We start from the raw sequence: 21,545 nt of genomic DNA, 5'->3' as shown, positions 1-21,545 counted from the left end.
GGTCCCTTGAAAACAGAACTACCAATCAGCCTTTTTCATTTTTAAATATGAATAGACAGTTAAGGATCACCAAGATTCGCAGTCTCAGACATGAGATCAAAATAAACAAAAATTGCAAAGATAAAAGCAAAGATAATTAAGAGAATAAAATAAAACTTTTTAGAAAACCTTTAATTACTATGCTTGGAGAAAATAAAAATTCAAAAGTCATGAAAAAAAGCAGTCCAAATTGCTCTTAAAATTAAAAATACAGCCACTGTTAAAAATCCAAGGAAAAAAGAAGAAAACATCAAGAAAATCCCAGAAAATTAAGAGAAACAGACTATAACATAAAACAGTTAACAGACTTAGAAGATCAAAGCAGGAAATTCAACATCTGACTACCAACGATTTAAAGAAAAAGAATAGAAAAAACTGTAAAGGGAGAAAAACAGTGACTCATTAATCTAAGAAAATATCCCAATAATTTCTTCAAGGGAAAAAAGGCCACATGAAAAATAAGAATTAAAAATGGTACCTAAATTGTCCATTGTAATACTGCAAGCTTAAAGTCAATGAAGCAAGACTGTAAAATTTATTTAGATAAGAATTCTACACCCAAACTGTCAATCAAGTGTGAAACCAGCATTTTTGTATATTCAAGACCTGAAACTATTATCCATACACATTTTCTCAAGAGGCTGTTAGAAGATATGTTCTACAGACACACACACACACAGAATACACCAATAAAAAGGAAGACATGAAATGATGTGGACAAGACAGTGGAGTACAAAAACCCTGAACTCACCCCTCCTCCCACGGATACACCAAAATTACAGCTACTTACAGAGCAACCATCTGTGACAACGGCCTAAAAACTAGCAGAAAAGATATTCCACCACTAAAGACATAAAAAAGGAACCACAACAAGCTGAGTAGGAGAGATGGAGACACAGTATAGTCAGGACCCACACCCCCAGGTCAGGGACTCCACCAATGGGAGGAACATCACAATCACAGGAGTTCTCCCCAAGGAGCAAGTCCCAAGCCCTCCCACCCAGGCCAGGCAGAGAGCAGTGGGAAGCCTACTCTACTCTCCAGCAGCCCCACAGCCACCACATGAGGCAAGGCCTAGCAGCCAACCAGGCAGGGGGCCAGCCTGCCTCGGTGCCCACCCACAGCAGCAGTCCTGCCAAACAGAAGGGTGCACACAGCCCACAAATGAGGCACCCCTAGAGCATATTGTTCTGATGACCAGAAGGGAGCGTGCTGGTGGGCCCCATAGGATGTCTCCTACAAAGGTCACTTCTCCAAGACTGGGAAATGTAACCAATCTACCTAACACAGACAAATAAACACAGAGAATTGGGCAAAATGAGAAGACAGAAGAACATGTTCCAAACAAAGAAACAAGATAAAAAGCTCAGAAAAAGGACTAAATGAAGTATAGACCGGCAAGCTACTCAATGAAGAGTTCAAGGTAATGATCATAAAGATGCTCACCTAACCTGGGAGAAGTATGGATGAACACGGTGAGAACTTCAGTAAAGCTAGAAAATCCTGAGATGAAGAATACGATAACTACAGTTAAAGATACACTAGAATATTAGATGATACAGAGTAGTACTTTGGAAGAGTAGTAGAAATCACCCAAGCTGAACAGGAAAAAGGAAAAAATAACTTTTTTAAACGATGATAGTTTAAGAGACCTCTGGTACAACAGCAAATGTACTAACTTTACAGGAGTCCCAGAAGAAGAGAGAAGAGGGCAGAGAGCTTACTTAAATAATGGGAGAGGGTATACCTCAAGTGGTAAGGAGTGCGTGCTCAGCATGCACGAGGTCCTGGATTTAATCCCCAGTACCTCCTTTAAAAATAAATAAACCTAATTATCTCTCCCCCACCCCCAACAAAATAGAATTATCAAATAATACAACAATAAATTAATAACATTTAAAAAAATAATAATGGCTGAAAACTTCCTTAACCTGGGGAAGGAAACAGACATCTGAGTCCAGGAAGCACAGAGTCCCAAACAAAATTAGCATGGGTGCAAAAGGTCCACACTAAGACACATATTAAAATGGCAAAATTAAAGATGAAGAGAAAATTAAAAGCGGCAAGAGAAAAGCAACTGCTTACATACAAGGGAACTCTCATAAGACTCTCAGATGACTTTTTAGCAGAAACTTTGCAGCATGGAAAGGAATGGCATGATTTTCAAAGTGATGAAAGAAAAAACCTACAACCAAAAATATTCTACACAAGGTTATTCAGATTTGAAAGAGAAATAAAGAGTTTTATAGACAAGCAAAAGCTTAAAAGTTCAGCACCACTAAACCAGCTTTACAAGAAATGTCAAAGGGGCTTCTCTAACAAGAAAAGGCCACAACTCAAAGTATGAAAACTTTGAGAGGAACAGTCTCACCAGCAAAGGCAAACATACAGTAAAGGTAGTAGACCAACCACTTACAAAGCCAGGAGGAAGATTAAAAGACAAAAGCCAGTAGGAAGGTTAAAAGAGTTTATAGTAAAAATCATCTATATCCACAGAAAGTAGTTAAGGGATATACAAAACAAAACAAAACAAAAAATGGAAACAATGACACTGAACATGATGGGGGCAGTAAAAGTGTAGGGTTATTAGAACACATTCAAACTTACAAGCTGATCAACTGAAAACAATGCCAGAGGGATGTAATATCCAGCATAAGATACATGGTCAATAATACTGTAATGACTTTGTATGGGGACAGTTTGTATACAGTGAATCTGATAAGGATGTTGAAAAGCTTTAAGAATAATTTTTTTTAAAACCATGCAAGTATAAACAAGGCAACTTCATACCAAAGTTCTCTGTGAAAGAAATGTAATCTGAGTACACTCCTCGCCCTTCAGTAAATGTTTACATAGTCATAATGTACGTACAATTTATTACTGAACCAAAAATTGCGGTATTAAGAGAATTAAAGAGGTAAGGTGCATAGAGGTAGAAGAAAACTAAAACTTCAAGTTAGTAACAAAGTCAACAGATAATACAAAAGTGATTAATTCATCAGTAACAATATTAACACATCGAAATATGTGGATAAAAACCAGAAGAAACAACCAAATGAATTAAAAATAATTGACTCTGCGTTACAGGTCTAGGAATGGGAAGGAACAGGAGAGGGAACCACTGGTTTTCATTATCAGTGAATTAAAGATTCAACATATTTCATACAGTTTGAGTTTTTTAATTATAAACCTGTGTAAGAGAAAAGTTCTGTGTTGTTTTAAGGCCAAAGAGTTTGGTGAATCTCAAATTCTCAGAAAGGGAAAAACAAATCTGGTGAAAATAAATTTTTGTTTCAATACTTCCAATATTCTAAGGCACAGAAAATGAGAAAGCTCAGTTTGCCAACTGCCTACCAGACCTCTCTATCCAAATGTACCATAGATAACTTAAAAAAGAGACAGGTGCATGTGTGCACACGCGCGCACACACACACACACACACACACACACACACACACACCCCTACCACCCATATTGCCCCCATATCCATATTTTCCCTTGTTCACCCCCAAATTTTATAGACTGAAGTCACAAATATTTCCAAAATCTGACAACTCTCTTCCAATGCTTTATTTGTTCAGGCTGTCACCTCTTGCCTAGACGACAATAATTACAATCCCCAACCAGTCTCTATGCTTCCATTCTCTCTTTTCTCATCTAAATTAACACACTAAGACAAATTTTACTGAGCTGGCTCCCTTAACATCCTTCAGTAGCTCCTGTTCCTGTAAAAGAAAATCCAACCTCTAACGAGGCATGCCCCTCACATCTAGGCCTTTCTACCTAGGTTTGGTTTGTGCCACTCCCTCCTCACACCTCATGTTCCAACAGTAATTTCAACTCGTGAGTCTTTGGCACAGGCCTCCCCCTGTGCAAAGGTGTCATCAAGCCCAACCCTGCCACCTCGAGCCTCCTGACAAACTAACTTTCATTCATTTCAAAGATTATTTTTCCTCTACACTACCATGCATATACACATAACTTTACTATAGCATTTAATCATAATGTATCATCATCAGTCCATCAACTCCCACACTGAACTGTCTCATTCAACACCAGAGGCTAAAATATTACCTTAGCATACAGAAGGCAGTAAGTAAATATTTGCTGAATAAAATGCCATTCTAGTTGGCAAGCCTGCAAATATAAATTACATACCTATAACTCCATGTATAGAGGTTAACAGACAAATGACTACAAAAGTAAAAAAAAAAAAAAGGAAGGCCAGTTTGCCCTGCGAAGACATATTACAAAAGGATATCAACAATAATTTTTTATATAGCACTTAACAGATTACAATGTAATTACATATGGTCTACAGCTTACAGAGTTACAATTTAAAGAAGTAAACAGCATTTTTCTTTAAGGATTTGGGCCTGGGCCTCACATAAGCATTACAATGGCTTTATCTTACAGTTTCATCAACGCCACTTTGTCCAATACATGGCAAAAAAACGACAAGACAAGATCTCCAACGAGTTCCTAAAATTCGGACAATCACTATCAGAGTGATGCTTGCTGCAGCACAACTCCACTAAGCTGGAAGGCAGGAAGATACCAAATAACCACCACAGATGCTGCAAACAGTGCCTATTTTAAGACCTGAATACATTAACTGATCCACTGACAAAACAATCTGGAAACTGGCAGACAGGACCTGACCAAGTAAAGAGCAACTTTATTTAGAATTTACTAAAATCAGTTAACACTTTCACTGAATTGAAAATTTTAACACACTTTTGAATCATTAACTTAAAAATGGAATAATTTCACTCAGTTCAATTAAAAGTACTGTGGAGCTTTTGTTCATCTGGAGAAGCTTTTGGTGCACTGGGTCATAATTCTGAGATCATGGCACAGTATCATGAGTTAATGCAAGATTCCCCCACCTCCCTCTTTCCATCTATCCATACACTGCCTTTTATCCTCACACTCCAGTCCCACCTGCTCCCATCACATGCAGACAAGGAACCGCTCTATTCTATTTAATATATCTGGAATATAAACAGATGTGACATGTGCCACGTCTGAGCTACATCTGTGTGTTGCTGTCCACTCTCTTCTGCCTCTGCCAGGTGTGACAGGACCCAGGAAAGAGCTGCTCTTCAGAACAAGATGGCCTGTGAAGAGCCATAGACAACTGTCGGCCACTAATACAACGTGAGCAAGAAATAAGCCTTTGTTGTTCCATGAGCTCCTGAAATGTGGGGGTTATTATGATAGGAAGCTGACTAATGTACAATGGAAAACTGAAATAAATAATCACATTTCCCAAATTGCATTCCATCAACGAGATACATTTGAATGAGATTAGGAAGGCCAAGGACAGATTATTGCTGTGGGTGGTTCTGGCAAGTAAGGCAAGAGACGTGAGTCTGTGGCAGCCAAACTCCAAGTTCCAGTGTCTGATCACCAACTTCAAGGATGAGGGAGGCAGCCGTGATGATGTAAGAATGGTGGTGGCGGCGGCAGGGGCAGCAGCCTGCCCTCTGGCATACAGCTTTAGTGCAGCAGCCTCACTGACCTCTATACCTCCAACCTTTCCAACAATTTACAAAGGACCTAACTCGTGCTGTTACATCTCCTGTTGCTTTAGACACCTAGAGTGTTTTCTTGCACTGAACTGTGACTGGTAAAGTCTTCGGTACCAGAGTAGTTACAGTGACAGATTCTTAAAACCTAGGAAGCTGGCTTTGGTTTTCCAATCTAGTTGGATTTAAAGGCAATGATTTCATTGCCACCATTAGATAACATGATACTAACAGCACCTAGCATGTAGCAGCAAAGAATTACTTCAACATCACCTGTAAATACCTGGAATAAAGTTCTTCTTGAAGAAAACATGCAGACTGCTATGGAAGTTAAGACAGAAATGAGAAAGGCAAGGGCTGTGGAGTGGTCTGATTCTCATGACAGGTCAAAGCTTTAAGAAAATGATTAGCTCAATGAACAGAGGACCCAACAGCATCCATGGCTGCATAAAAGAACCGCTTACTTCTTATAGTCCCAGGGTTGATACAGCCAAGAATTAGAAACCAAATGATCCTGCAAGTTACAGAATTACCATACAAAAATAAGTCAAAGCCTAGAGAGATGGCTTAAGTGAAAGTTAGGGCACTGATTACGAAACAGCAAGACCCTGAGGTCTGAAATGGGGTCAGTTTGGTGGGGTTTGATCAATCTGAGAACCCTGATCTCACAAAACTCACTGAGCCTTCCCTGCCTAAGACGCACTCCCCCTCCCCAATATGAGGCTAATCTCTACTTGACTGAAGACCCTGCATAATGTTACCTGGAATCTTGCAAGGAAATGCAGATTCTCTTCATGCCTAACCTTCAAGCAGCCCTCACTGCCTCTAAACCTCCAACTGAATCAAATTTCCCAGGGGAACAGGCACCAGATGTGAACAAACAGGAGCCAGTCTACAGTCCAAAAGAACTACAGGCACACCTCGTTTTACTGTGCTTTGTTTTATTGCACTTTGCAGATATTGTGCTTTTAACAAATTGAAGTTTTGTGGCAACAAGTCGAGCAAGTCTTTCAGCACCATTTTCCAACAGCATTTGCTCACTTCGCATCTGTCAAATTTTGGTAGTTCTTGCAATATTTCAAACCCTCCACCAGCAAAAAGACTGACTTGCTAAAGGCTCAGATGATATTTAGCATTTTTTAACAATAAAGTATTTTTAAATTAAGGTACATTCATTGTTTTTTAGACACAATGCTACTGCACACTTAACAGACTACATTATAATGTAGACGTAACTTTCATACACACTGAACCACCAAAAAATTCATGTGATTCGCTTTACTGCGACATTCGCTTTACTGTGGTGGTGCAGAAATGAACCCATGTCTCTGAGGTGTGCCTATGTGGACTCTTGGAAGACTAAGAATTTTAAAGACAAACATAACTTTAGATAAGACATAAGTTATCAAAAGAAATACACCTACTGAAGATTATTCTTTATTTATTTTACTATTTCAAGATGCTAGATGTGGTTATAACAATTTGCTCAGTTAACTGACTGAAATCTGGACTCAGTGACAGCCTATGTTTAAAAAAATTGGAACTCTTGCTCATTAAGAACAGATTAATGAAAACAAATATATGTATGTATATGCATGACTGAAACATTGTGCTGTACACAAGAAATTGACACACTGTAACTGTACTTCAACTTAAAAAGAGACAAACCATAAAAAAAAGGTTAGACAGCAAATACAACATAGCAATAGAAACTAACTGAACTAAAGCAGAGGGATGGGGGGAGAAAAAGCTGAGAAAGATAATGAACAAAGCCTCAGTGACTTAGTGTACAATAACAAATGGCTAAATGCATGTGTAATGGCAGGTATGGGGCAGTAATTCTGAAAAAATACATAACGAATGATAATGTTCCAAATATGACAAATTCTAGAACCCCACAAATCCAAGAAGCTCAAAGAACACTGAAAAGAGTAAGCATAAAGAAAACCCTACTGTAAGGAACATCACAGTCAAATTAAATTTGATTTAGTGAAAGATATAGTGAAAATCTTAAAACCAGCCAGAAAAAAAGGACACATGATATAGGAGAGGAATAAATATAAGAATATTCAAACATTTATTTATAAGAATAATGGAGGGCAGAAGACACGGAAAGACATCTTTAAAACATTTAAAGGAAAAACAAAAATAAAACAAGACTGTCAATCTAGAATTCTATATCCAGCAAAAATATCTTTAGAAAATGAGGGTAAAATACTTTGCAGACAGAAAAATAAATTCAAGGCCAAATCTCTGGCAATTTTAGGCACGATAAGTATCTTCTCTAATTCTTTTATCTGTCTTTTGCTAAAAAAAAAAATCTTCAGTTTTTATCTAAGTCATTACTTTTTCATCTTTATAAGTTTTAGGAGCTTTAAGAAGTAAAGAGCTTCTTCAACATTGTCTTCCATTAATCTTATAACTTCTCCTTTCATATTTAGATCTTTAATTAGCCATAGTTCATCCTACCTGTGGTACTGCTTGTTTTTTCTCCATACACTGAGCCACTCTTCCCAGCAACACGACCTTTTCTCTGGTGATTTATGATGCCACCTTTATCTTAAATTCCTGAACATATATATATATAGATAGTAAGTCTCTGCTCTCCAATTTGTTCCCCTCAGACTATTTTTATGTTCTTGCACTTACACTAGTTTTATTACTATAGTCTTGAAACAGTATCTTAACTTCTGATAAGCAACTCCCCACCGAAGCAAATCTTTAAGACTGATTTAGCTATTCACAGACTTTATCCCACCTGTCATATACATTTTAGATCTCAGTTACTGAGTTTGTCGGACAAACCAACTGGAATTTTGATGGCAGTTTAGTCAAATTTATGGATTAAAATGGAGAAAACTGACATCCTTATGACAATAAGTAATCTTATATCCCATTTACTTCTAGCTCCTTATTTAAATTTTCTCCTTAAAGATCTTATGTATTCTCAGGTTAATTCCTAGAGACTATAGTTTTGTTGCTATTAATGTATACAATACTTACTGTTGATTACCTTTATTAGCTGGTTATTGCTTAGTGTAGCAAATGCCACTAATTTTTGTATCTTAAATCCAGTAACTCTGCTAAACTCTAACTAGTGCTAGTAGTTTCTCTCTTCTCATTGTTCTTCTAGGTAAGTGATATTATCTGCAAATAATGAGTTTTATTACTTTCCCTTCTGTCCTTATACTTTTTATATTTTCCCTCTGGAGTGTCAGTCATGTTAAACAGTAACAGAGATAGAGAGCACCCTTATCATGTTCCTAATCTTAAAATAAATGTATCTAAGATATATCTGTTAGGTATTACTATTTGCTGTAGATTTTTGGTAGTGACTATTATCTAGTTTTCTTGTATTCCAAGCTTGCTAAGAGTTTTTATCAGGGGGGAGGGTATATAGCTCAGTGGTAGAGCACATGCTTAACATGCATGAGGTCCTAGTACCCAGTACCTCCACAAACAAACAAATTTAACTGCACCCCCTTCCCCAGAAAAAAGAAAAGAGCTTTTATCATACACGGGTGCTGGATCTTATCAAATGATTTTATGATATCAAAATGATAATTTTTCTCCTTGAGTCTATTAATGAGATAAATTACATTAACAGATAAACAGATGATAAACCACATTTACATTCCTAAAAGAAGCTCTACAGATTATGATTCTTTTAACACACTGTTGGATTTGATGAGCTAGTATTTTGTGTAGGATATTTATATTTATGTTAATAACCGAAACGTGTTATTTTCTCATATTGATCTTACCTAGTTTTGGAATCAAGATTTCAATAACTTCAGAAAAAGAGCTTGGGATCTCTCTTTTTTCGTTCCCTATTTCCCAAAACAACTTGTAAAAAGGAACGATTATTTAAAAGTTCACTGCAACTCGTAAGATTATCTCCATCCAGAGTTTTTGAAAGGGGAGGTTTTACTATTTCAGTTTGTTAAATATTTATTAGTCAGCTTAAACTATTTCTTCTGATACCAACTTTCATAGTTTGTAGTTTCCCAAGAATTTATACATTTCCTCTGCGTTTTCAAATTTATAAATCTATAGCAATTCATAAAATTCTTTTTTAAACATATCACGTTTGTAGTTACTTCCCAGTTATCACTTATTTTATTTGCATCTTTTTTAATCAGAGGTCTGTTCAGCTTATTAATCTTCATAAAACAATCTTTTAGTTTGGCAAATCTTTCTTTTGTTCCTAATTCTACTGATTTCTGCTCTTATCTGTATGCTGTCTTTCTGAACTCTTCAAATGAACTTTGTTGAAGCACTAAAGCAAGCTTCCTTCAGCATTTAGAGAAGTCACCCTGCCACTCCATCTCATGTTTGGTTTCACTAAGAAGACTTCAAAACACACACAATATAAACATTATTCTCATATATGCAAAATAGGGAAAAAAACCCACACAATTCTCACCAACCATACCCACATATGAATGTCTCTGACTAAAGCAGAATCTTGAAACAAGTAAGGTTATGTGCTTGTTCCCCCCCAAAAAAAATTTTGTAAAGCTATGACTACGTATATGAACCAAGGGAAATATTTTCTCTGCACAGCTAATTGGACAATTACTGGCACAGCTTGATAAAATTAGTAACTAGAAATGAAATCTCCAGTTGCTTTACCAGATGCCATTCAAAAACTTGCAGTTATTAATAGGAGAGAAAAATCTGGCTGTGACGGTCAATTTTCACCACCACCAGCCCCCCAAAAACCCACTTAAAGCAAAAGCACTTTTTTCCCCTGTGGAAGCATACATCCTGGATGGGAACAGTTTCAGTTACAAAACAGATTTTGATCTTAAATCTTTCTGCCTGCCACTGAATGCTTTAAGGCAGATCACTAACATGAAATTCAACATTCAACAGAACCTTGGATTTGGACACATATGGAATGGCTTATTCTTACGAGTGTAGGCTTCGAAAAGTAATTTTACACATTATTAGCTTCAAAACGGATGTCGCAGCTCCCACTGTACTGGTGTTACTCAGGAAGGTTAACGTATCTCCCTGTTAGGATGCAGAAGGCGTACACTGGAGAAGGGAAAGAACCAAGTGTAGATATAGGTCAACTTTCTAATTCCTGACTTGTTTAACGCAGACTGGCTAAGGGAACAAGAACACAAGCTGCCAGATTTCTTTTTTTCTCTAACTGTAAAAAAACACTGAAGGCCTCTCCCAAACGAAACTCAGGCAGCCTTATTTTCCCTTCACGTTGGAGGGTTAAACTTTAAGGGGGAACGGAGAAGAAAAGAGCTTCCAAGGGTTGAGAGATAGCCAGTTGTGATACGGATCGCGTTTGTGGGAGAACTTGGGGCTGTGTGCGCAACCAGGCTGCTCCTCTGGGCCAGGTAATACAAGAAGCCAGGGCCGCTCCGGCGCTGGCCGCAGACACCAAACGAGGCGGGGGAGAGAGGCGGGGAGGGAAGGGGAGACCCAGGCCTGAAACAAAGGGAGCGGGGCTGGCCGACAAGGGTGGATTCGGCGTCCGGGTTGGGAGGAGAAAAGCCAAGGCTGCTGGGGAAAGGCTGGACTCACAGAACTTGGAGGTGGAGGTGTTGATGTTGATGGTGGAGCTGGGGGTGGGGGCGGGGGCCGCCTTGGCCACGGCGGCGGCCGCGTCGCAGCTCTTCAACATCATGATCACACCATTGGCCTCCGGCGGTGGTGGCGGCCCCATCGGGAGCCCCTCCTTGGGGCCCTTCCTGTCCACGGAGACCGCAGGCATTGCCAGCAGCTGACCCCCCGGAGGCTCTCGGGCAGGGGCCGGGATCGAAGAGGGGGGCGGCGGAGGTGGTGGGGGCTGCCGGAAGCCGTCCACGGCGGCCTCCCAGTTGTTGTGGTTCTGGTCGTCCATCATCGCCTCGTAGCTGCCCCCCTCCTCCTCTTCCATGCTTTCCTCCATCCTGCAGGCCCCCAGCACCCGCCCGCCTCACAAGCACCTGCTGCCCGTCTCAACCCCGGGCCGGGGGGCACAGCAGCCTCCTCGAGCTCACATCGCCGAAGGCCGGAACGGGCGCGGCGGGGAGGGCAGCGAAGTGCCGGGTCTCTCACTCTCCGCAAGGCCGACTCTCAGAGATAGGCTTACGGCGGTGGGCACTCCCGGGCTCGGGTCTGGGAGAGGCAGCCGTAAAGCCGCAGCGCCCCTCACGACATTTTACAGCAGCTTCCAACAGGCACTTGTAAAGGGCAGCTGGGGGAGCGGCCAGGAGGGCACGTGGTGCGGGGAATCAGCCGCGGGAAAGCTAAGCGAAAAGGGGCGGGAGCTGTGAGCCACCCCGACGCAGTAGAGCAGAAGTTCGCCCCGCCTCGGCTGGCCCCGGCCTGAGAGGGACTGGGCTGGCGTCCCGAGCAGCTTTCGTCGGCCCCGCCCCCAGCCCGGCCTCACGTGATAAGGGAGTTTGGCTGCGCACGCGCGTTCTCAGTTCGGTTACCAAGACGACGAGGAGCGGACGGGGCTATTGAAGATGCTCCCAAAGCCCAGCGCGCGGTCGGTGTGACCCAGGCTCCCTGTCTCGCTGCGGTGTTTTTCTCGAGCTCGCCCAATTTACCCGGCCTTAGCATCGCAAAGGGCCTCTCAGCCTCGGCCTTTGGCGACGGAGCTAGGGGGCCACTAGAGGCTCCGCGCCGCACATTACGAACGGGTGGGACCGCCCTGGGTGGCCCTTGAAGGGACTGCATGCTGGCCTCAGCCCACACAACCTAAACCCTCAGAATCGAGAATAACCACCGAAATATCATGGTAGCTAAAATAATACATGTGTTTGAGCTATTCAGGGATTTTTTTTTTAAGTTCCTTAACTTCTCCATACACTGAGGCCAGAAATTTTACACTTAAAAATGCCATGCGCCGTGTGCTGTTTCACAAAGCTAACTACGAATTGGAGATTATGTATTAGAGTCTTGAGGGACAAAGAAGAAAGAATGTGTGGCTATTATAATTTCTTTGGCCCTCTACATTCTCAAATTATAGTAACAGCAGTATTTTCTATGAGAATGTATAATTGTTTATTGTAGAGCTCATTCTAGCAACTGGTGATAACAAAGTTGTCTAGAAAAACCATTTATTACATTTAAGCCAGAGATAATGAATCTTTATTTCCACAGATACGTAATTAGTGTGAAGTGAAGTAAAAAAATCACTTAAGCCACTGGGAAATTGTCTCTGGTATACTTCGTTGTCCACATTTGCTTCAGCTTCTCTACACGTTTTCTCAACGTAACTGTGCACTGAATGAACCGTTTTTACCGATCAGTTAATATGATACAATTTCAGACAGTGTTCCCTCATATTAATTAATGGCATGTAATTTTTGGACTCAGCACACGTCTTTAATTCTCTGGGCCTGGAACTATACTAATTATCTGGCCTTGGGATATTTGGGGGATATGAAAAAAAAAAAGAAGAAAAGGTTTTCTCAAGTAAAAGACAATTGAGTGAAATGCTGAGGGGGGAAAAGGTAACCTTAGAATTCTATGCCTAGCAAGAAAAGGAAAGACAAATTATAATGTTTTTCAGACAAACAACTGATAGTTTGTCATCAATAGATGTTCTAGGTGGTTGAGTGCTGTTATGTGTAACAAGATAAAGAGAGGTCTCCACATAGTAAAAGACTCAATACACAAGGAAGATCTGAGAGTCAAATCTGTGGCTAATAACATGTTCATGAACAATATGAAGCAAGAGTTGACAGAAGTACAAGAAGGAAGAGAAATCTATCATCAGAGTAGGTGATTTTCACATCTCTAATAGGTTGCAGTGGGTTGAATAGTAGCTCCCAAAAAAGAAATGTCTATTCATGTCTTAATCCCTGGAACCTGTGAATGTTACTTTATTTGGAAACAGGGTCTTTGCAGATGTAATTAAGTTAAAGATCTTGAGATGAGATCTTCCTAGATTATCCAGGTGGGCCATAAAACCAGTGACAAGTGTCCTCATTAGAGAAAGGGGGGAGATTCGAGACAGAAGAGACACAGAAGAGGAGGCAATGTGACTCCAGAGACAGGTATTGGAGCAGTGTAGCCACACTCCCACCCCAAATGCCAACAGCCACACGAAGTTGGACGAAGCAAAGAATGGATTCTCCCCTAGACCCTCCAGAGAGTGGACAACCCTGCCAGTGCCTTGATTTCAGACTTCTAGCGTCCAGAACTGTGAGAGAATAGTTTCTGTTGTTTAAAACCACCACCTTTGTGCTAATTTGTTACAGCAGTCACAGGAAACTAATACATAGATCAAAGAGACCAAAAAAATCTTTAAGGGATTAGAGGATGTGAATAACACAATTACCATGCTTGATTTAAATGAATACATATAGAACATCACACTCAACTGCAGGATATACATCCCTTTCAATAATATGTGAAACATTACAAAAATCGAACATACTGGGTCATAAAGCAAGTCTCTTTATGTGTCTAAGGATTGGTATCATAGCAACCACATTCTCTGATCACTGTGTAGTTAAATTAGAAATCAATAACCCAACAGACAGCTAGTAAATCCCCATATTTCTAGTCTTCCAATCAACTCATGTGTCAGAAAATCATAATGGAAATTAGGAAACATTCAGAACTAAAGGGATTGGTACTATCACAGCACTGTAACTTCTACCTGTAAGGCCCTATTCCAGAGGTTTTTACCCAGCATACTGGTGACCACTGAACCCTTCCCATGTATACTGCCAAAATGGTCAATATAAGACATTCATTTTAGCTGGAATTGGCTAAACACATCATTATGGAAAAAAATCTAACAGTGATTGAGCCAAAGCAGTTGCTGACAGGGTACAACTTACCATAAATAAGGTGTATCACCTACTGAAGTGAAACAAATGAACATACTGATAACTGGTTGATTTTATGGACACCGTGAGACATTTTTATATTACCCTTAAAAGCTTAATATATTTTAATAGGTATTAACTTAAAAATCTTTGGTGATTTGTTCCAGGATGTAGAGATGGGGGAAAATATTACTAGCAACCATTGACCCAACACTGGACAGTTATTAACAAAGGTTAATAATTACTACAGCCTTCCATAGTCTCAGATATTAATCTGTTTGTTTGGCTTTTGGGTTTGTTTGTCTTCATTTCCCACTAGGCTATGAGTTTCATTAAAGCAGGATTTTATATAAAAAAAATATATATATATATACACACACACACACACACACATTTGTAAAATATGTATGTAACTTTATATAAAGAAAAGATTAATTCAAAACATTAATAGGAGTTATCTAGGGCTCATGAGTTATAGATGGTTTTAATCTTCTCTATTTCTGTCAGTCTTTTTTATATTCTCTACAGTGAGCATGTATTATTTTTATAATCAGAAAAATATTCCTAACCTTAAAGATTAAAGAATAAAAACAACATTAAAAAAGTAAACTGGGATTCTGTATATTAAAATTTATTTTGGCTTCCAGAAAGAGAAATCTCAAGTAAAAGTTGCTTAAAAATCAAGGCTATTCAAGATTTACTATATGACCCAGTAATTCCGCTCCTGGTCATATATCCAAAAGGAACCCTACTTCAGAAACACACCTGCACCCCAGTGTTCATAGCAGCACTATTTACCATAGCCAAGACATGGAAACAGCCTAAATGTCCATCGACAGATGATTGGATAAAGAAAATGTGGTATATTTATACAATGGAATACTATTCAGCCCTTAAAAATGACGACATAACACCATTTGCAGCAACATCAATGTTCCTGGAGAATGTCATTCTAAGTGAAGTAAGCCAGAAAAAGAAAAAAATAACGTATGAGATTGCTGATATGTGGAGTCTAAAAAAAAAAAAAGGAACATAAATACAAAACAGAAACAGACTCATAGACATAGAACACAAACTTGTGGTTCAAGGGGGAGAGGGGTGGGAAGGGACAAACTGGGATTTCAAAATTTGTAGATACTGACAGGCATATGTAGAATAGATAAACAAGATTATACTGTATAGCACAGGGAGATATATACAAGATCTTGTGGTGGCTCACAGTGAAAAAAAATGTGACAATGAATATATGAATGTTCATGTATAACTGAATAATGGTGCACTATGCTGGAATTTGGCACAACATTGTAAAATGACTATAACTCAATAAAAACTGTTTTTAAAAATTAATTTTTTTAAAAAAATCAAGGCTATTCATTGGCTCACAGACTGAAGGTTTAGGAAGGGCAAAGGTGAGGTGTGGTTCAGTCAGGGCTCCAGCTCTGTTCTTCACCTTGTTACTTGACCTGATCTCTCTCCTCTTTAGCAAGCTTCAACCTCAGGCTGCGAACAGAATGGCTGCCACAGCCCCAGGCCTCAGATACTTGGACAACGATGTCCAGAAGAAGAGGGCCCATGACTTCTGGTAGCTGTCTATTATGGGCAAGCAAGTTCTCTCCCAGAACTTCCTCTCCATGTCTCATTGACTCATTCCTGAACCAATTTACATGGCATTTAGAGCCATTTACTGCAAAGAGTATGGATTTACTCCTGGAAAATTAGGCCCATCTCTGGGTCTCAGAGTGGGATACAAGAACAAAAACTAGGGTCAATTTGGGAGGTTTAAATGGGTGCTGGGCAGGCAACAATGCCCATTATAGGCCCAAGTACCTAATTCCCAGAGCCCTTCCATTAATAATCTCATTCCAACTGCTCCCCTCCCTCCCCTTCATAAATGCTTCCCTAATCAATATACTTATACAAAATTATGTATGCACTGATTAGAATCAAGAAAGACATAATTACTAAATAAATATGTAGCTAATTGTCTAAAATAGTTAAAACTTGGAGTCAAGGCAGAGGGCGGTGGCACAGAGACTTTGTCACTAAGAATTAGTCTTTGTATAGCTTTAAATACCTTAACATCACCTTTCCCACAGGATAGTGCATTGCAATTGTTCAATATTTTTGAATAAATAAATACCTTAAATCTACTTGAAACCTTATTTCATGTCAGTAGTCCTTTTTTCTTTAGTCAACTCTTAAAACATAACCTGGACAATGATATATATTTCTCCCTAAGAGAAAGCAACTTTTATTATTGCCATTTTTACATCTTTTCATCTATACTACCTTCCTAATTCTTGCATTGTTAGAAAAGGATGAAACTGCTCAGAGGTGAGCAAGGAGAGGAAAGAAGAGAAGAACATTTATGACAAAATTAATGACAAAATTCACAAACAGCACATGCTTCTTCTCAGTAATCAGGTAAGAACTAATTGAATCAGACAAGCTTATGGTAGACAACATACAAACCTACAGATGATTTGTTTTCATTGCTATTTCATTTAATATTTACTATTAATTTCATGAAGGCATTAGCATGGAAAACTTTAAAATACAACTTTGATAGAGATAAACTATATTAAGATAAAGGAGAATGAATATTTTTTTTAATCCCTAGGAGATTATAATGGTACCAGTGCGGCCTTTGACGAAGAAATGACTTGTGAACGCATAATGCAGTTGGAAGTCTAAAAGCAAAGCTATTGGAATGATCTTGATTAGACGGTAAGAGGATTAGAGACATGTAAATAACTCAAGCGTCAATAGCTGCACACCGAGATTACTGCTTACAGTGAAGATGTGTAGCCACTCGGGGGAGTATTCTCTATTCGATCTTTCTTTCCAGGTTGGATTTTGTTCTTTCCTTCTACATCCCAGCATCTGAATCCTAAATTTCATCCTAGCAGGGGAACAGAGATAAGGATGCAGATTCTCTCTGTAAACCTGATGAATCTAGGAGCTGGAGGAAAGGACTTTAGGCTGAAGGAGGCTGTAGAAAAAAGCTTTTCCTCCCAGCACCCTGTTGCCGGTCTATTCCTTTCACTTAGTCATTCACAGATGTCTGTGTTCAGGCCCTGTGTTGGGGCTGCAAGAGTCAACAGACAAAAAGGGTTTCATCCCCTCATGGGTTGCCATTCCTCTGAGGTGCCAAGATTTAAACAACTAACCGCATGAACCAAAGCCTGACACCAAACATAATAAAGGAAAAGATTAGCGTGACGAGAGGGCATAACAAAGTTACTTTACTCTGGGTGATCAAGGAGAATCGTCCTGAAAAGGTATATTTCTGCCAAGATAAAAGGATGAGTAGAAGTGAGTCAACAAATTAGGGAGAGAGCTTTCCAGGCAGAAGGCATTTGACATCATCCAGGAACTCTGAAAGAAAGGTCATGAGACTCTAGTGGAGTGAAGAAGAGGGAAAGGGGCGTGCCTACAGAGGAAAGGAAAGAAGTAGCCAGGTTCTGCTTGTCTTTGTAAGTCTTGTTGAGGATTCTGTGTTTCTGTTCAAATGGAAAAGAGGTAAGGAAATGCTGCAAGACGGGACTTACAGTCCATATGGGCACCCAACTTCCCTGAGGGGAGTGGCCTGTAGAGAAGGAAAAAGAGACAAATTAGGGAGTCATGACAATACTTCAGGCAAGAGATGATGATGGATTGGATCAAGGGGGTGGTAGTGGGCACAGAAAGACATGGTGGACTGCAAATTAATTTTGGCGTTTGAATGGACAGCACTTGATGGGTTAAACGTGGAAGGTGAGGGAAAGGTTTCAAGGATGACACAGCTGCTCTGACATAGATCACATTCATCTAAAGCTGGGGTTTTATCAGATCATGCAATTGAAGGAGAGTTGGATTAGTGATGAAAATGATGAATCAGTTATGGACTGCAGGCTGAATAAGAATGTAAAGACAGATGGGGCAGATGGCTAGAGAGAGAGGAGAGTTGTTGGTGGATGAGAGGTCTCCATGAGGTGGAAGATCTACTGCAAGGATGTCGGTCCCTGATCAAGAAACCAGCAGGAGAGGTGATAACCAGGAGGTAGAATGTTTGAATTAGCAATTCAGTATTGCTTCTCCACACCCCACATCCTCGAAACAAAAAGCAAAAGCTTCTGGATGCCATGAAGGTTTCTGGGTGGTGTCTACCACCAACATGAGACAGCGGCATAGAGTGCAGAGAGGATTTGAGCAGCAGAAGCACTTAACTGAAAGAGAGGATAAATTAATTAACTCCTGAAATCCTTTCCACTTGGCATTAATGCGATAGATACTTGCATGACAAAGTATCATTTCCCAGTTGTGCCAAGTGTCCATTTTCTTGTTCTAATTCATGGTCTTAGAGCTACTCACTGTGTTAAAGCAATCTGATTTAGTTTAGACAAGATAGATGAGATGCACTTGAAAAGTAAAACAATAGATCCTCAAATATGAGTGAACTGTAGTCTTCAGTGCAAAATAAAATTACTTATTTTGTATTTGTATTTACACAGTCCACAGGTATGTGGTATGAACTGTTGCTTACAAAAGAAAACCATAGAGTTGTTTGTGTATTTCACTTTTTAAAGCATCAATATTATAATTTTTAAAGTAAGTTTTAAAGAAAACAAAAGTGTTTGCACAACTATAAAGAGACTCATACACAACTTCCCAAAACTAATTTCTGTGGAGACTATTTTTGGCCATTATAGGTCAAAATGTAATCTGAAGAAAGATTTTAAGAAATTAAATAACATGTGCAGTTGTCACTTACTCTTATCTCAGCATTGAAGGATTTAAAAGGAAGATACTTCAATGTATGAATCTTGATCTTGCTCTTAGGAGCCAGTGAAACTCATGATATTCATGAAAGAAATTTTCACAATGAAATTAAAATATTTTGTACTATTTTCTGTGACAATAATTAATCGTATACAGCCTAACCCCATCAAAATGTTATATACTAAACATGATGTATTAAACCCATGATATATCATGATCATATGAACATGATATATTGGACTCATGGTTCATTTCCGGTCTATGTGTTTCTTTAAAAATTTAATTGACAATTTCAGTTGCTCCTCAGCCAAACAGTTTCTTCATTTTGAAATTAATGAAAAGCACCCTTAGAACCACAATGTCCCCAGAAGTTTGTCTAATTTGTCATTACTCTCAGTAGAACACAAATTATGTGAAAGTCTTGATTATAACAACATAATTAGTAATTTACTTAAGTGAAGGCAAGAAAATTAACTTTTATGGAATAAATATAATTTATGAATTATGTATAAGTTCATCTTATTACTTATCCAAAGAATAAGCTCATGGAAAGAGCACCCAGACATATATAAAAATAGTTAAATTCAGTCATCTTTGAAATTTTATCATAACTTTATACATTTTTTTAAAATCTTGTCATATAAAGGTATTTATCAAGGAAGGGTTTAGTACGTGTCCTGTAACGTATGTTATTTAACATTTTGTTAGCTAGATGTATACACGTCAATATTTGGACACATAGATGAGCCTCCATGGGCACTCTTGCTGCAGATATTAGAACTGGCCTGGTGAGGAGGCTGGTGACGCGAGAGGCTGGAGGACTGAAAGGGCAGCCATGCAGGTGTTGCTGATGTTTACCTCATGAGAACGATGGCAGGAGGTGACGTGGAGATAAAGGGCGCCTGGAAACAAAAGTGAGGGGTGGTCATGACCAGGAGGTGGTCACTGTGCAGAGCGGGGTAGAAAACTCCAGCGGTGTGAGCCTCAGTGGAGCTCACAATGGGCAAGGGAAGGAAAGGAATGGAGCAAGGAGGACGCCAAGGCCACCTCCCCACAGGAGGAACACAGGCTACAAGAAAGGTGTCCCTCTGAAAGGTCACAGGGAAGCTGGCTCAGGGGGTAGCTAAGTCTGGGTTAAGGCAAAGACGTGGAAGGAGTATTGGAAGAAAAACTACATAAAAGAACGTGCTGGTCATGGAGCAAGTGTTCTAGAAAGCAGAGCAAAAGGGATTATGAAGGTGGGGAAAAGGTGAAGGAGTGCTTCAGGGGAGAAGATTACAGAGGAGTTTGGAGATGAGAGTTGAGAAGTTTATTAAAAGTCACCGCTTGCACTTGAGTGATGAAATGGTGTTGAAAGTTCCAGTGCATCCCATCCTGATGGAGTCCCAAGGGAAGGGAACACCTGGGCCTAGCATAGTTCAGCTGTGACCTAGAAATAAGGTCCTTCCTGGGATTAAAATTCAGAACTGGCAGTCCGCCATCAGCCAGCACTGGCAGGTGCCATGGCCATAAATGTGGTTGACAGCAGTGAGCACAAAACACCTGGCTCTTCATGGCCATCAATTCAGGCAATTCTCACTGGCATTCCAGGTGGATGGACCAAGATGCTTCATGATCTTGGGGCCAACACTCTCAATGGATTAGCCCTGGGCAGGGACCAGAGCCTTTTAAAGACCACACTGATCATCTGGTAAGAGCTGACATCTATCTTGTCATGTTTAAGAAGGAGCAGACACAAATGGGCCTCAACTCCATCTGTTTTGCATACATTCAGCACTTTCAAACATTATACCTCAAATTGCCTCTCATCTTCTAAACCCAACCATTTCCAGCTTTGGCACAGTGGTGCCTCCTGTTAGCCAACTGGTCAGTTTGGGCAGCTCCCTTTCAGTATCTGGTCAACAGTATATGTTCATGAAAATTGCATGTTTTTGCCTTATTGTTTTATAAAAATGAGTAGAAAATGGAAAACTGGATGAACTGATACCAGTGATTTTTAGAAAGCTGTAAAGTGAATCCTGTTTAAACACAGATGGAAACCATTAGGAGAGCCTCAGAGGCTCTAATCTCTACTGGCCGTTCACTGGACTTCAGCCAGTTATTCACGTGTTTAATTGCAAAATAAAAGAACAAAATGAAGTTCAAATGGCAACAAGATATCATCAAGGAGTATTAAAAAGGACAATTGTGATCGAGGATTTTATAATATTTTTAGCTTTCTGAGAATGGAATAGCCATTTATAACTACGTGGCTCCACTGATCAACCTCGTGCATGCAGTTGTCCTAACATCTTGAGAAACACGTTTTGTAGGGAAGTGGAGGTTGCCTGTGCTGTCAGCAGAGATTCAAAATGGAAACTTCTCTCCTGGAGCACAGTGTCTCCAAGGTGACATTTAAGCATCACTCAGAGGCTTGAAA

The 21,545-nt window shown here is 39.7% G+C and overlaps 1 protein-coding gene across 1 annotated transcript in view; it reads right to left on the bottom strand.

Moving 5' to 3' along the window:
* The window catches only part of CACUL1 (CDK2 associated cullin domain 1), a 58,101-nt gene extending 46,209 nt beyond the window's left edge, over positions 1–11,892 (bottom strand). The window contains exon 1 of the mRNA XM_032490795.1: positions 11,118–11,892. Within this exon, the coding sequence (XP_032346686.1) occupies positions 11,118–11,484 (367 nt within the window). The 5' untranslated portion in view covers positions 11,485–11,892. The remainder of the gene's footprint in view (positions 1–11,117) is intronic.
* Between the last annotated feature and the right edge of the window lie 9,653 nt (positions 11,893–21,545).

Source organism: Camelus ferus, chromosome 11 (genome assembly GCF_009834535.1).
Source record: "Camelus ferus isolate YT-003-E chromosome 11, BCGSAC_Cfer_1.0, whole genome shotgun sequence".
In the NCBI taxonomy this organism is placed as follows: Eukaryota; Metazoa; Chordata; class Mammalia; order Artiodactyla; family Camelidae; genus Camelus; species Camelus ferus.
The sequence above is the reverse complement of the archived record's forward strand: the minus strand, read 5'-3'. Positions and strand labels throughout refer to the sequence as shown.